The 16,647-nt window shown below is 37.2% G+C and overlaps 1 protein-coding gene across 1 annotated transcript; it reads left to right on the top strand.

Annotated features, from left to right (window-relative positions):
• The first annotated feature begins 10,102 nt into the window (after window positions 1–10,102).
• On the top strand, window positions 10,103–14,515 carry LOC107778767 (cytokinin riboside 5'-monophosphate phosphoribohydrolase LOG1). Its single transcript, XM_016599069.2, has 6 exons — window positions 10,103–10,313; window positions 10,961–11,058; window positions 11,414–11,444; window positions 13,108–13,207; window positions 13,780–13,994; window positions 14,085–14,515. The coding sequence occupies exons 1-6, from the start codon at window positions 10,194–10,196 to the stop codon at window positions 14,178–14,180; spliced, it is 660 nt and encodes a 219-aa protein (XP_016454555.1). The 5' UTR covers window positions 10,103–10,193; the 3' UTR covers window positions 14,181–14,515.
• The last annotated feature ends 2,132 nt before the right edge of the window (window positions 14,516–16,647 follow it).

Genomic DNA, 16,647 nt, shown 5'->3' with positions numbered 1-16,647 from the left:
GTTGCTTGATATGACCGATTTTGAGGTCATCCTAGGCATAGACTGGCCATCCCTATATCATGCTATCCTTGATTTTCATGCCAAGATTATTACCTTAGTGATGCTGGAGTTGCCTAGATTGAAGTAGAAGGGTTCATTTGTTAGTACATCTAGTCGGGTTATCTCTTTTCTGAAGGCTTGCTATATGGTCGAGAAGGGTTGTTTGGCTTATCTAGCCTATGTTCGGGATATTATCGTAGAGACTCTGGCGATTGATTTAGTGCCAGTAGTCCGGGAGTTCTTAGATGTGTTTCCTTCTGACCTTCCAGGCATGCCACTAAATCATAATATCGATTTGTGTATTGACTTGGATCCAGGTACCCAGCCTATATCTATCCCACTATATTGTATGGCTCCGAAAGAGTTGAAGGAGCAACTTGAGGAGTTGCTAGTAATGGGGTTCGTCATACCAAGTTTATCACCTTGGGGTGCACCAGTGTTATTTGTGAAGAAGAAAGATAGGACTATGCAGATATGCATTGATTACTGCCAATTGAACAAAGTTATCATTAAGAACAAGTACCCGTTGCAACGTATTGATGATTTGTTTGACCAGTTGCAGGTGATAGGGTGTTCTCTAAGATCGACTTCAGATCAGGGTACCATCAGTAGAAGATTCAAGACTTGGATGTTCCGAAGACTACTTTCCATACAGGATATAGCCATTATGAGTTTTTAGTGATGTCCTTCGGCTTGACTAATGCTCCAGCGGCGTTTATGAATTTGAGGAACATAGTGTTCAGGCCTTATATTGATTCGTTTGTCATTGTCTTCATTGATGACATTTTGATCTACTCACGTAGCATGGAGGAGCACAAGCAACATTTGAGAGTGGTGCTTCAGACTTTGCAGGAACAAAAGTTATATGCTAAGTTCTCCAAGTGTGACTTTTGGCAAGATTCTGTAGCATTCTTGGGGCATGTTGTATCAGACGAGGGTATTAAGGTGGATTCCAAGAAGATTGAGGCAGTTTAGAGTTGGCCTCGTCCCACTTCAACGACCGAGATCAGGAGCTTCTTGGGGTTAACAGGTTATTATCGTCGGTTTGTGGAGGACTTCTCATCTATTGCAGCACCTTTGACTAGATTAACCCAAAAGGGTGCTCTATTCCGTTGGTCCGATGATTGCAAGGCAAGCTTTCAGAAGCTCTAAACAGCTTTGACTAGAGCACCAGTTCTAGTGTTACCTTCCGGTTCGGGGATGTATAGTGTGTATTGTGATTCTTCATGCGTCGATTTGGGATGTGTATTTATGCAGGAGGGGCGAGTTATTGCATATGCTTCACGTCAACTAAGATCCATGAGAAGAATTACCCTATGCACGATCTAGAGTTAGCCGAGATTGCTCATGCTCTTAAGATCTAGAAGCATTATCTTTATAGGGTGTCCTGTGAGGTTTACACTGATCATCGCAGCTTGCAGCATCTGTTCAAGCAAAAGGATCTCAATTTGAGGTAGGGTAGATGGCTTGAGTTACTGAAGGATTATGATATCACCATTTTTTATCATCCGGGTAAGGCAAATGTAGTCAAGGATGCCTTAAGCAGAAAGGCAGAGAGTATGGGTAGCTTGACATTCATTTCAGCAGAGGAGAGGACACTAGCTTTAGAAATTCAGTCCTTGGCTAACAGACTTGTGAGGTTGGATATTTCAGAGCTCAGTCGAGTTCTTGCATGCATCATTGCCCAGTCTTCACTATTAGAGCAGATCAAGGCCGAAAGTTTGATGAACCACACTTGATGGTTCTCAGAGAGATGACACTACAGGGTGGTGCCAAGGAGGTTTCTATCAGCGAAGATGGTGTTCTGCGACTCCAAGATTGTCAATGTATTCCTAACGTCGATGGCTTGAGGGAGAGGATTCTAGAGGAAATGCACAGTTCTTGATATTCTGTTCATCCAAGTTCTACGAAGATGTATCGCGACCTGAGGTAGCATTATTGGTGGCGGCGGATGAAGAAAGACATATTTGATTATGTAGCTAGATGCCTAAACTGTAGCAGGTTAATTATGAGCACTAGAGGCTAGGTGGCCTACTCCAGCAGATGACTATACCTGAGCGGAAGTAGGAGCGCATTACTATGGACTTCATAGTCAGGTTGCCAAGGACCTTGTGGAAGTTTGATGCAGTTTGGGTCATTATCGATAGATTGACCAAGTCGACACACTTTATTCCGATTGTAACTACGTATACTTCAGAAAGGTTGGCTCAGATTTACATTCAGGAGATAGTTCGGTTGCATGGTGTGCCTATTTCTATCACATCAAATAGAGGCCCTCAGTTTACTTTGCATTTCTGGAGTGCAGTATAGAGTGAGTTTGGGACCCGTGTAGATTTCAGCACAACATTTCATCCACAGATAGACGGGTAATCGGAGTGGATAGTTCAGATCTTGGTGGACATGCTCAGAGCATGTGTGATTGACTTTGGAGGGCAGTGGGATCGATTCTTGCCATTGGCCAAGTTTGCTTACAACAATAGTTATCAGTCCAGCATAGAGATAGCTCCATTTGAGGCTTTATATGGTCGGCAGTTTCGTTCTCCCATCTGTTGGTTTTAGCCCGGCGAGGCTAAATTATACGGTACTGATCTGGTGAAGGATGACTTGGAAAAGGTAAATTTAATTTAGGAGCAACTCTGTATAGCACAATCTAGATGAAAGAGTATGTGGATCAGAAGGCGCGTGATGTATCATTTATGGTGGGCGATATAGGCCCATTTAAGGTGTTGGTAGGTTGCTTATGAGCTTGCTTTACCTTCCAGCCTATCAGGAGTTCATCCGATTTTCCATGTATCTATGCTCCGGATGTATCATTTTGACTTGTCGCATGTGTTAGACTACAACACGATTCAGTTAGATGAGACCCTGGGTTTTGAGGAGGAGCCAGTTGCCGCTATTGATAGGCAGGTTTTCCAGTTGAGATCCAAGAGGATTTCCGTTGTAAAGTTCCAATGGAGGGGCCAACCAGTCGAGGAGGTGACCTGGAAGTCCGAGGAGGACATGCGGAGCAGATATCCACACTTATTCAGCACTTCAGGTATGATTCTAAACCCGTTCAAGGACGAACATTTGTTTATGAGGTGGAGAATGTAGCGACCCAACCGGTCGTTTTGATTTCTAGAACCCCGTTCCCCTAAATAAGACTTCTCGTAGGTTCTTTTGCTGTTTTATGACTTCTGGGATGGTTAGTTTAGGATTTGGAAGGGTTCGGGTTGAAATTGGAACACTTGGTTCTTTAAGGTTGGCTAAAAAGGCTAAGTTTGACTTCGGTTAACATTTTGAGCAAACGACCTCGAAATTAGAATTTGATGGTTTCAATAGGTTCGTATGTTGATTGTACTTGGGAGTATGTTTGGATCGGATTTTGGATGACCTGGAAACGTTTTGGTGCCTAATAGTGAAAGTTGGTTCTTTGAAGAGTTTTGAAGTTCTTTAAACATGGTTTGGAGTAGGTTTTGGTAATATCGAGGCCCAAATGGAATTCCGAGACTGGGAATAGTTCCATAATATTATTTAAGACTTTCACGCAAAATTTTGTATCATCTCGAGTAGTCTAAGTATAATTCGGCGCGTTCGAAGCGATTTGAAAAATTGAAGTTCATATCTTGATTCAATTTGGTTTTTGGGTGTGATTCTTGGTTTTGTTGTTGTTTTATGCATTTCTAGAGTTCAAGAAAGTCCTATTATGTTTATATACTTGTTGGAGTAGTTGGACGGGGTCCCGAGAGGCTCAGATATGTTTCAGACCGCCCGGAGCTAAGTTGAAAAGCACCAGATTTTCTGCTCTGGTTTCCTTCTACGCAAACACAGATAGACCCTTGCGTTCGCGAGAAGGATTTGGGGACTGGGGGTTTTTTCCCTTCGCGTTCGCATATGTAGGGTCGCATTTTCGGAGACCTGAACCCTTTGTCATTCCCGTTCGCGTTGGGTAGGTCGTGTTCGCGTAGAAGCCTGGGCCTGGGCAACCCAGTTGCCTTACGCGTCCCTGTGTTGGGCCTCGCGTTCGCATGGGTCTTCTCCCGATCGCGTAGTGCCTTTTTCCTGGGCTCCTCAGTTTAGCCATTGCGATCGCGATAGCTTGGCCGCGATCGCGTATAAGGACCCCTAGGCAGAATCATCTTTTATAAACGGGACTTAGGCTATTTTGGCTCATCTTCTAACCTTGTAAGAGGGAATTAACCCTATAGGTGAACTAAATTAATATGTGCTTCTATTTGTGAGGGCTACGTTTGCACGAGGTGACGAGAGTCCGTGCGTAGCTACTATTCATGCTTATGTCCGGGTAGCTTTAGATTCACACCATATTTGTTGACACCGTTATTTGATTATGCTTATTAATTGCCTTGAATAGAGCTGAGATTGAGGATTTCAAGATTTTAAAAGCTCTATTGAATTTCTTATTTTGGAAAGAATTGAGGGATATTATGATAACTTGAAAAATCTATATTCAAGCGCGTCGCAATTATATTCCGCGAGCGGGGTAAATTTACACTACTCCCATGGGAGTGGGTCATATCGCCTCGGCAGGTTAATAAATGCATCTATGGTTTGTGTCGTTCGACCCTCGACAGTGCACACAGTATATGAATATATATATATATATATATATATATATATATATGGATCGGGTTGCACGCCCTCGGCATAATTCGTGCGTAATGATACTGGAAACCCCTTTATATTTGATATTGTTTCATTGGCTGGAGAGCTTACATGGTTAAATGATGAAAATGATTTGGTTCTTACTAACGGTGTAATAATTTATTTATTTATTTATTTCTTTGAGTACTATTGTCACTTATATATATCATGTTTAATTAGAATTTCATCTTATTATATTGTTGGGCCATAGTAAGTGTTGAAGTCGACCCCTCATCACTACTTCTTTGAGTTTAGACTGGATACTTACTGGGTACATATTGTTTATGTACTCATGATACACTTCTGTACTTAATTGTGCAGGATCTGAGGCAGGTGCTTCTGGATATCAATCTGGTGTGCACACTTGATTACCACTGCAAGGTTTCATGGTGAGCTGCCTTCTGAGCCCATTCTGCAGCAGCTGGAGTCTTTCTTTTGATTGTATTTTTCTGTCTATTTCACTTCAGACAATAGACTAGTATTCTTTTGTATATTCTACTAGATGCTCATACACTTGTGACACCAGGTCTTGGTACACACTAGTAAACTTGTGATTTTGGTTTTATTCTATGATTATGATTGCATATAGTTACTTTCGTGTTATTTATTCTAGATCTATTATTTATTAAATCCTTTTAATTTAGTGAAAGTTTATTTACTTGGAAAAATTTATTAAAAAGAGGAAAGCACGTGGCTAGTTCACAGTTGGCTTGCCTAGCGGCGGCGTTAGGTGCCATCACGGCCTATTATAGAATTGGGTCGTGACAAACCTGGGTTTATAAAATCAATTATCCAACCATAACAACTTGAAACAAATATTATAATTACTCTCACCGACTCATAAGAAATGAGTTTGAAGCATTAGGATTACCTTCTTGAAACTTTTCCTCAAAAACCCAATGTTTGGGAAATTTGGTGTCCTTGAACAACTTGAAAGATTTTTAGGGATTTCAAAGATTGAATGATGTTAATACTAGTGTTAATAAGATGTTATTAACTTACAATATCCATAAAAACTTACCTTGTATTCTTAAGTAGTACTCCCCAAGGTTGAATCCACCATGAAAGAACCAATCCCTAGCTCAAAATAATCCCCAAAAATGGTTGCTGCCCGTGACTGCCTTATATAAGCACAGGTGTTTCATCCAGTTGTACCTTGCGCTATGCAGATTGTACCTCGTATCCCAAGTTTTTTCCCCACTGGGCACCCTTTACTAAAACCTCCATAACTCCATGTAGAGATGTCTAAATAGTGAACGGTTAGAACCATTGGAAACTAGACTCAAATATCTTTAATGTAATAGGTAGCTCATCATACAACTCTATATATATTGGGAGGTATGCTTATCTAAAATTAGGCCTTGTGCGTACTCATTTGATACTTTAGTCCGTCGTATGGTTTCGAACTTAACTTGGACTTAGGGCTCTCCTTAGACCTCACATCACTTATAATATACCTCGTATACTTATTATCATATCCAATTGATATTCATCATATTAATAATCCTCATCTGCACACAAAATAATATAATTAGAACACATCAACTTTCTTAATAGTGCTTAAGTACTTCGGAATTTTCCGGGGTGCTACACATATGCTGCCAAAAAGCCTACTTCATTGCTTCAATAAATCCTTTACCCAGGATTTTTCCTTTGTTGGAACACTTTTCTCTTATCTTATCCTATTTCCCTTTTCAGCTCGTTCTTTTCTCCACTCAATTTCTCACATTGGACAGTCCTTGACAATGTGGTCTAGCTTACTGCACCAATCATAATTAGCTTTGTTGATCTGCTTAGGCTTACCGTTGGTCTCTCTCTAAGATGCATTTTTGGAGTTCTTCTTGGAGTTCTTCATTAACCTCTTGAACTTAGCAAACATTGTTAGGTCAGGATCATCATTGTCTGATTCATCTTCCTAAGACGCTTTAAGGACCAAGGCCTTATCCCTCTTTGGTTCTTCCTTACAAAGTTATATCTTTTTCATTTCATGAGTCTTTAAGTTTCCAACCAACTCATCAAGTGAAATTATGCCCAACTCATTGGCTTCCTAATTGTAGTGACTTTTGATTCCCATGAAGCTGGAAGGATCCTTAAAACTTTGCTAACCAACTCTTCTGAGGTAAACACCTTTCCAGGTGACTTCAGTTTATTAGTCATTATAGTAAACCTAGACATCATCTCCTGGATGGGCTCAGACTGGTTCATGGAGAAGAGCTCATAAGTAGTTCTATTCTTAATCTCTTTACTTGTTTTGTTCTTTCACGAGTGGTTTGGAGTTCATCCCAGATCTCCTTTGCATTAGAGCAAGCAGATATTTTGTTGTACTCATCAGGACCAAGTCCATAGATAAAGATGTTCTTAGCCTTTGCGTTCTTCTTAATCATTCTGAAATCTGCTGCCACAAATTCAGAGGGGTATTTAGAAACTGTTTCATTTTGCGCATTTATTTAGTAGGAGTTAATGGACCTTGGTTCACTATGGTTCATAGTTTATAGTCTTCAGTTGTCACGAAATATTTCATTCTTGCTTTCCACAAACTATAATATTTTCCATTGAACATGGGTGATCTAGCAGTTGATTGTCCTTCATTAATTCTGGGTGGAATACTCATTTTGCTTCCAAGATCTCTCTAGGTATTAGCCGTGTGTGTGAGAGAACCTGCTCTGATACCAATTGTTAGTGTGAGTACCCTTATGACTTACTAAAGAACTTGGTTCTTTACCATATTCCTTAAACGTGAAGTAAAATAAGAAGTAAAGTAAACACAATAATTTTATGTGAAAAATCACCCGGCTCAAAAGATACAAAAACCACGACATACTACGTAAGATTTTCAACTTCAACTCCACTAGAACAATGAGCCAAAATGTATCGATTACAAGACTGTAATTTAATACTCTCCAGTACTCCTACTACGACTATTTGATTTACAAGTTACTCTAACCTGTAAAGCAAACGCTCATTCCAACTCATTCATTATTTGTGACACTTTGATTACAACTCGATTTCCTAAAATACATTCACTAGACTGACTCAAGAAGAACAAAACACTGGTACTCGATAGAATATGTAAAATGTAGTTCTTCAATTAATGTGTGAAAGGACGTCCTCATCAGTCCAGATGGATAGTATGTAAATGTCTGGACTTCAAGATCCTCTAGGAGTCTTATACATAGTCAGCTTCTCGTTTGATATGACTCCTACTGTTTCAAGGACTTCACAAGTCTTGAGACTCTTGTCTCTCACTTATTTATTCATATCTTCTTGATCAACAACTCTTATCATGTGTAGCAGCCTTCTTCCACCAAATTCGGACCCGGATAACTTTGAGATAAAGTTCTTGTCTTGCAAAGACGTATAATCATCAACTATGAGGAGCCGGTCCTTCGCCTTAATGAGCTAGTTCTTGGAGCAATTAAGCAGCTACGTTGATGACCTGGCTTTTCGAACATTACATCTGAACAACTTTGTTAATTATCAAAATCACAATACTCAACACTTTTCAATCTTTTCAGCTACCATATTTCTCAATTTTCTTCAACGACGAAAACAAAGGAAAAAACTAGGAAACGCTGAAATATTTTTTTTTTTTTAACAAAGGTATAATTTATTTATTATCGCTTTATTGACTAGGAAAGGCTCTTTGGCATGTAGGTTTTGTAATTCTCGCTAAGTTGGAGGTCAAAGGCTATATTTATTATAATTTCATCTTTTTGCATTATTTATTTGTATATTTAGTAAAATGTTTTAAAGAATGGGTAATATAGAAATAGGTAGCAATAGGTACATCCTCCCTTGACAACAAGCTTTTCTTACATTGCACTTGAAAGTTGAAACACATGTTTTTTTTTTCTATTTTATTTGTTTTTTTTTCCACTAGGGATGATTCTTAGTGCTCAAATATGTCATTTGACTAGTGCGTCAGACGCTATCCATTTACAGATCAATTATATCTTCTTTTCGGTACTTATTTAACTTATCGAAATTGTTACTTTTGTTGCAAATGATTTTTAAAGACGATAGAATATATGGACTTAATGTAAAATCAAGACAAAAATTGTAACACTCTGATTAAAAACAAAGATATTTAGAAAACACAAAAAAAGTTTGAAATTTCAGAGAAGCATCCAATATTGATGCGTTATGTGCTTAATTGATTAGGTTGATGAATCAATTATGTCTGCTTTAGCCTCTAGGATTACTCTTCAACTTGTGAAACGCATGCAGTTCTGGCTCGCCTCGTGTTATTTACACTAACTTGATTTTTTTTTTTTTTTTTTTGGAATGGACTCTCCACTAAATGATCTCTTTCAAGAAATATACATGATGTTTTAAAGACTCATATATGTGTTTTTCAGCCTAAAATAATATAGAACAGCACCCCACTGCCAAAGGCTACCCATCACTTGTTGGCACTATTTCCTCCTCTTCTTTGACACCTTTTTTGCTGTTCCTTATTTTTATTTTTAATGTAACCATTACGTATTGGAATCTGGTGGAAGCAGCCATTAGTACTTATGTTAGTATATGTTGTCAACATCACACGAGACTCTTAGTATATGTCGTCAATGTGGGATGACTTAGGCACTAAGCTGCCCTTCATTAGGTAGTGAAATCAACCTATTCGACTAACTTTGAATTCACATTATGTAAATCTACTAATAAGTGAAGCACTCCATTTGGAAAAGTCCTTGTTTTATAGCTCAAATTCTATATTTCTAGTCAAAGGGCATCTAGATGTAGTAAGCTTTTGTTATGTGCCGGGTTTGGAAAAGAATTGGACCACATGGGACAAAAAAAGATATTTCAACCATCTCAACTTAATCCTGCTCATTTCTCATGCAGATAATAGTTCTACAACCGTCCCCTCTCCCAATTGAAGTCCTGTAGACCTGCTTGACTTAAAGTCTGAAGAACCCCACATGGAGTTGGAACTGAAGATCACAAGTAGTATGAAACGTGAACTTATAGCTAACAATACTGGAAATGTTAAGTTCAAACTTATAGCGCAGATGAGGTGTTTGTTTCTTTGCACAAGAGAGGGAATAGAAGATCACAGAAAAGATCCATCTTTTTGGCAGGTAAGGGGCAATTGAGTAATGGATTTATTAAGGGTAGAGAGGAATAGATACTTGAGAGCAATGTGAGTGGATGTAGATTTAAGCGTGTATAGCTTCGTTTTGCCAACACTCAATATGGAATGCAAAATTTGTAGGCACACGTGACAATTTAGTAAGAAAATTGCAAGAATACTAAGTACTAGTACTACTTGTCAAAGTTGAAGTAGGGTATGGGAAGGTATTGTCTGAATGAATGGATATTTGCATACTACCCCCCAATGGGCCCTAACCTACCCCCCCCCCCCCAAAGTGTGGTGGGGTGTAGTGTTGGAGGTTTACTACAAAAAGGCCACTATCACTAACACTCAATATATACACAAGCAAGCCAAGTAGTTAAGCATTAAGCAACCACAATCACAAATAGAAAATTAAGGAAGGAAGTTAGAGAAGAAAATGGAGATGGAGAAGGAAATGATGCAGTCAAAGTTTAAGAAGATTTGTGTGTTTTGTGGGAGTAGTCCTGGCAAGAAGAGTAGCTATAAGGATGCTGCAGTTGAGCTTGGGAAAGAATTGGTGAGAAAAATGCTCTGTTTTTTTTCCTATGTTTCCTACTCTGCACCTAATTCTCGTTGTTGTTACTCCCTCTGTCCTAATCTTTCTTTGATTCTTAAATTTAGCTAGGAGGACATACCACAATCACCCCCCCCCCCCACACACCACATAATGATGCATGTAAATTTAGCTTAAGGGGATAATTTCTTGCATGACTAAATGGGAACCTTGAGTCTTGATTCACTTTCTTATGAATTCATTTCTGAAGGCTCTGTACTTGAAAAGAGCATTCTTGGAAAAATTTCTTTGATGTTACGCAAGTAGTGGTCATTAAGTAAAAAAAATACCCCTGTGCACTAAGCTCTTGCTATGTGCGGGGTCGGAGGAAGGGCTGGACCACAAGGGTCTATAGTACGCAGTCTTACCCTACATTTCTACAAGAGGCTGTTTCCACATCTCAAAACTGTGACCTTCTGGTCACATGACAACAACTTTACTAGTTATGCCAAAGCACCCTTCATTGGTCATTAAGTAATATTTTGGAATTGAAGGGCCAGTTTTATATATACTACTCACCCCCACCTCAACTTTCCAGGTTAAAACTGTAAAGGACTATGTATGATGTCCACTTCAGCTTTCTGACATTATTAATTTTGCTTGTATACAAGGTATCTAGAAACATAGACCTAGTTTATGGAGGAGGAAGCATTGGTTTGATGGGTTTGGTCTCTCAAGCTGTTTACAACGGTGGTCGTCATGTCCTTGGGTGAGTTATGCCTTTGCAAGTGCTAAACTTTGTACACATTTTTACACTATTAGATCATCTACGTACAAACAACTATTCATAAAAAGAGTGAGATTCGTAATCTTAAAAAAAAAGTCATTATCTATTGTAACAGTTAAAATACACTGCTCGTATGAAATCTTTACATATTAGTGTATATAAGTTAAATCTTTTGACTTATATATTTCCTTTTTCACCTAAACATGAAAGCACAAATGTGAACCACTTGCTTTTAGTTTTGACATTGATTGGACTAATCACCTCTGTTAACTATAGTTAGTTTTTATCACACCTTTGGGTCCCTGACTATCTTTTTTTATCATATTCTTGTCTACAGAGTAATTCCAAGGACTCTCATGCCTAGAGAGGTATGTTTTTGTTTTTATTTTGGTCATATTATAGCATTTTGTAAGTTTTTTTCTTAACTTCTGCTTGCATAAGAGAGGAGGGAAAGGAGAAACAAAGATATTTAGTATATTTGGTTCTTATTCTTTTGAATTGTAGTTGTGTTTCAATCGTGTGGTAGGCTATTACTTGAATTTCTACCTCACCTTTATTATCTTTGGACATGGTTTTTGCACTTGTCGGCATGGGCATATCCCTAAAGTGCAAGATGGGATTTTTGTTAGTATTTAGTTTGCTAGTTTGTGGTTTATTTTGCTTGCCATTTTTCTCTTTAAAAAATCCATCCCTTTCTTTGTCCCCTTTCCTTTCCTTTTCCTTTCTTCTGGTCCCCCTCATTGTAAGAAGATAGGGTCCTCTTGCTACTTTAGACATCAAATCAAAATGAAAAGAAAAAAGGAGCTAAAACTAAATCAGTGGTACTATGTTCTTGTACATGTATTTCTACATCATAAAAAACGGTCCGGGTCACAAAGCATCTCGCGTTCACGCAGGATCTGGGGAAGGGCCGCATCCTAAGGGGTGTAATGTAAGCAGCCTACCCTGATGCAAGTATCCATGGCTGATTCCACGCTTGAACCTGTTACCTCTAGGTAACATAAAGACAACTTAACCGTGGCTCCAAGGCTTCCCTTCGTATTTCTACGTCGTAAAATACCAAATATGTTCAAAAATTCACAATTGCACGAAATTTCACAAGAATCAAAGAATAAGTACTCTATCAGTTAAAGGATTTAAGTGGTATACATTAACTGTGTAAAGATTTATTTTTTACACGAATAATGTAGTTTAACCTATTATAATTGCTCAATTACTATCGTTTTTAGGTTACCAATTAATGTGTATCATGTAAATTTACATGTAATTAATTGTTAGTACATAGAGCTCGAACTCATAGAAAAAAAGTACAAGGCTTGTTCAGTCATTGAAATTTTACTACTATACAGCTTGACCACATGCAATGTTGAGTCCACTAATCCCCCACAATATTGGTGGATTTAGCATGTCATGGGTCCATTTTTAAGTTTTCCAATCAAATGAATATTCAAATTAAACAGTGAATCAAATATAGGGAGTGACATTTATTGCCTTTGCCCTCACATCAGTTCCCCAAGATGAAAGCAAGGGTTTAGAAGTTAGAAACCTCATCATCTCCTTTTTGTTCTCCTTCCTTTTGTCGTTTTGTTCCATTTTATATTCTTTCAATTTTGTCCTACTATTGTTACATTATGTTTAAATTTTGCTATGACAATGTGCTTGACCTTGAAGGGGTATCGGCGTAACTGGTAAAGTTACTCCTATGTATTAGGAGGTTGCGGGTGACCCCGTGAAAACAGTCTCTTGCAGAAATACAGTATAAAGCTGCGTATGCTAGACCCTTCTGATCCAGTCCTTTCTCGAATCCCGCGTATAACGGGAGCTTAGTACACAGACTGCCTTTTTATGTGTTTGCCCCATCCCCTGTATCAAAGAAGAGACCCCTACCAATCCTTTATTGAGATATTCACTTTATGTGTGGAGAAGCTAAGTTTTTAGTGGTTTGGATTGACTTGGTGTGTGGGTATTTTTTGCATTGACTTGATTCTTTCTGTTATACAAAGACTAATAATAGTGGTGTACGGCATGCAGATAACTGGTGAAACAGTGGGAGAGGTGAAAGCAGTTGCAGATATGCACCAGAGGAAAGCAGAGATGGCCAAACATTCTGATGCTTTTATTGCTTTACCTGGTTTGTTCTCACTCTCCCTTCCAAGATTCTTGCCCATTTTTCACCCTTATCTTTTCTTTTTTTCTTTGACTTACTATAATAAGTTAAATTATAGTGATAGCGTAAAAATTGACAACATCAGTGTATATGAGTTAGACCCATAAATACAAGCATTAACTGAATTGATGTTACTTTGAAGTCCTAAATTGGGTCCTTTGAAGTGTGGTACTCAGGGCCGGAGCTACCGTATGAGTTATGGGTTCGGATGAACTCAGTAGCTTTTGTTTAGACCTTGTATTTGTATTAAAAATCCATTAGATGTGTATAACTATTTAATCATGAACCCAAAAACTAAACCAGTTATGGGTTCGATGGTTAATTCAGGATCCATAAACTTTATATCTGGCTCTGTCTCTGGTGGTACTGTAGTTTTAACTGAATGCTTTTTCCAAAGAGAACTCGTGGTTCTTACCTTCAAATTGAAACAGTAAAAGTAGGTTGTCTTAGTGTTTCTTTGAAGGTTAGAAGTTGTACCATTGTGTGCTAATATTTTTACTTAGCCTAAATTGATGAAATATATTGCATTGATTAAGGTGGCTATGGAACTCTAGAAGAACTTCTTGAAGTTATAGCTTGGGCTCAACTTGGAATCCATGATAAACCAGTAGGACTATTGAATGTTGATGGTTACTACAATTCCCTTTTGACATTCATTGACAAAGCTGTGGAGGAAGGTTTCGTCTGTCCTAACGCGCGCCAAATTTTTGTATCTGCCCCTACTGCCAAGGAACTTATGAATAAACTCGAGGTAAATATTATGTTACGCTGACCAGCTTGTTTGGGACTGCCGCGTATTTGTTGTTTTCAACTCCTTATGGATATATATATTTTTTTGCAGGAGTACTCTCCGAGCCAAGAAAACATTGCTTCAAAACTAAATTGGGAAAAGGAGGAACTAGAATATCCTCCCAAATGTCAGATACCATTAAGGTAGTCTATTTGGAAAATCAGCAGAAGCAAAGAAGATGGTATTAGGAAAATCAGCAATTTATAGTAACATGATTGCAGATATCCTTAAACTCTTCTCAGACCTTTCTGTCTATATGAAGGTTGTCATTTGTCAATTGACATTGATGAGATTCTCGTGTTAGTACATGCCTTAGGATTATGCTCGAATTCTTGAATTTGCGAGCAAACTATGTTCATAGAAGTCTACTTATTCCTTGTATTCTGGATAATTATAGTTTATTTCTTGTTAAATTGTAGTGCTACATGTAAACTTATCAAGACGATATGCAAAAGCAGCTATCAAACATGATCATTTTCTTATGAGTTTGTTCTAAACATAAATAATATTTACAGAATCAAGTCACTTAAATGTCAACTATGTGTTATTTAATAATGTAACTTGTCAACCTACACTTTTTACACTATCAATGATAAAAACTAAAATCCTTGTTTATTTGTTTCTTCCCTTCTAAATATCTTTAGTGCCCGTTTGGCAATAAGAAAATTTTCACTTTTTTGGCAATGTTTTTCACTTTTTTCGAAATCAGTATTTGGCCATAAATTTTTTAAATTTTACTTGAAATTGAATTTCGTAATTTTTTAAAAATTTAAAATTTCCAAATTTTTATTTTTCAAATTTACACTTTAGCTCACTCACAAAAGTTTAAAAACAACTCTGAATTGTATTTATGTCCAAAACCAATTTTTTCTACTACCAAAGAAATAGACAACATCTCTATGAATGAGCGACAAGTTAATTGTTCTAGTCGATATTTCTTTTTTCGTTTCTCACCTATTGTCTCTATTGTGAGGTCTCGATTAATTCGGTTTACATTATGTAAGGCTCATTAAAGGGGAAACACTTTTTATCAGAATTTTTTCTATTTCTTAAAGTTTGAACTCGAGATCTTTGATTTAGGGTGGAGCTTGGTGGTAATTTTTTAGTCGATTTCATTGTTCTATCTATGAGCTACCACTCAATTGGAGAGTCCGAAATCTAAATAATGACTTTTGGGACTCAAAATACGTTTCTACTGTTTTAAGAAAAAGTTACTTTTCTACCTAAAACGCAGTATAACACTCCGCTTTACTTTAACGGAATTTTAGCCGTTAGAGTAAAGCGCAGTATAATACTTTGTTTTACTAAAGTGCAGTATTATACTACGTTTTACCTATTAAAATATAAACAGTCCCCTTCTACCCCACGACAGAAACCAGAAACCAACCCCCCATTTTTAAATTCTGAAGTAGCGGTCCCCCCTCGCCACCCCCCCCCCCAATTATTTAAAAAGAAATCGAGTGGACCCCACCCGTCACACAAAAAGTGAAGATTGTAGGTTCCGCATACAACCCAAGCCTTCGATTTTGTGGTTTCCTCGTTTCGGGCTTAAAATTTCAATTTTCTCACTTTTCTAAAAACATAAATCGAGGTATTCCGATTTAGTTTATGTCGAAACTCGTATAATAATAATGTTTAGTTGTCTTGAATGTGTTTCCACATTGTTTTGTGTTTTATTTGCGATTAAATTTGTATGTTATTTTTATCCGTATTAAATTATTAGTGTTTAAAAAAATAGTTAAAAGTTGAGAAATAATTTTTCCTGTTAATAAAAATGTTCATAAATTTCTTTTACTGTTTTATATGTAATTTCGTGAATGTTATGTTATTAAAATTTGTTTGTTGGTTTTATTTAGTTTAGATTATTTATTTGCTTATAGCGTAGTAAAATATAGAGCCTTATAGCGTAGTAAAATATAGAGCCTTTTAGCGCAGTAAAATATAGAGCCTTTTAGCGCAGTAAAATATAGAGCTTTTTAGCGTAGAATCTTTGTAGTTTAAGTATCTACTAACTACAAACTCTATCCAATTACACTTTACAAAAAATTTATTATTTAATTTATAAAACAAACACACAGAACTAACAAATTAATATATGTTGTCAAATAAAATATCGAGCCTAGAACCTATAGATATATACTCTGTCCAATTAAAAATTAATTATTTAATTTATAAAACTAACAAAATTTCTAAAAATATTGAAATTGACACACATATAAATTCAGGATAGCTTGGTGCTACTGGGCCTCAAATATCGAGTCTGAAACCCATAGATATATACTCTGTCCAATTAAAAATTAATTATTTAATTTATAAAACTAACAAAATTCTAAAAATATTGAAGCTGACACACATAAGAATTCAGGATAGTGTAAAAATAGCACGGTATAGCCAGTTTTCGGATTGGTTATTCAAAAATAGTCAACGTTTACTAAGTCAATGAAAAATAACCACTATTTTGCTGCAATAGAAACTGATCCAGCATAATATACTGGAGTTCGGTGCACCTGTGTATGAACTCCAGCATATTATGCTGGACCGGTATACTTTACTAGCTCTAGTATAATATACTGGAGACTGGAGCATCGGTGCTCCAAACTCCAGTATATTATGC

This window comes from Nicotiana tabacum, chromosome 18 (genome assembly GCF_000715075.1).
Source record: "Nicotiana tabacum cultivar K326 chromosome 18, ASM71507v2, whole genome shotgun sequence".
In the NCBI taxonomy this organism is placed as follows: Eukaryota; Viridiplantae; Streptophyta; class Magnoliopsida; order Solanales; family Solanaceae; genus Nicotiana; species Nicotiana tabacum.
Note: the sequence above shows the minus strand (reverse complement) of the source record. Positions and strands in the feature narration are given on the sequence as shown.

What these genes read in the sequence shown, in the direction of transcription:
- LOC107778767 (XM_016599069.2), top strand. Translation starts at nt 10,194, where the DNA reads ATGGAGATGGAGAAGGAAATGATGCAGTCAAAGTTTAAGAAGATTTGT. An exon ending in GGTGGTCGTCATGTCCTTGG is followed by an intron (nt 11,059 to 11,413) that starts GTGAGTTATGCC and finishes TCTTGTCTACAG; the next exon opens with AGTAATTCCAAGGACTCTCA. An exon ending in TGCTTTTATTGCTTTACCTG is followed by an intron (nt 13,208 to 13,779) that starts GTTTGTTCTCAC and finishes GCATTGATTAAG; the next exon opens with GTGGCTATGGAACTCTAGAA.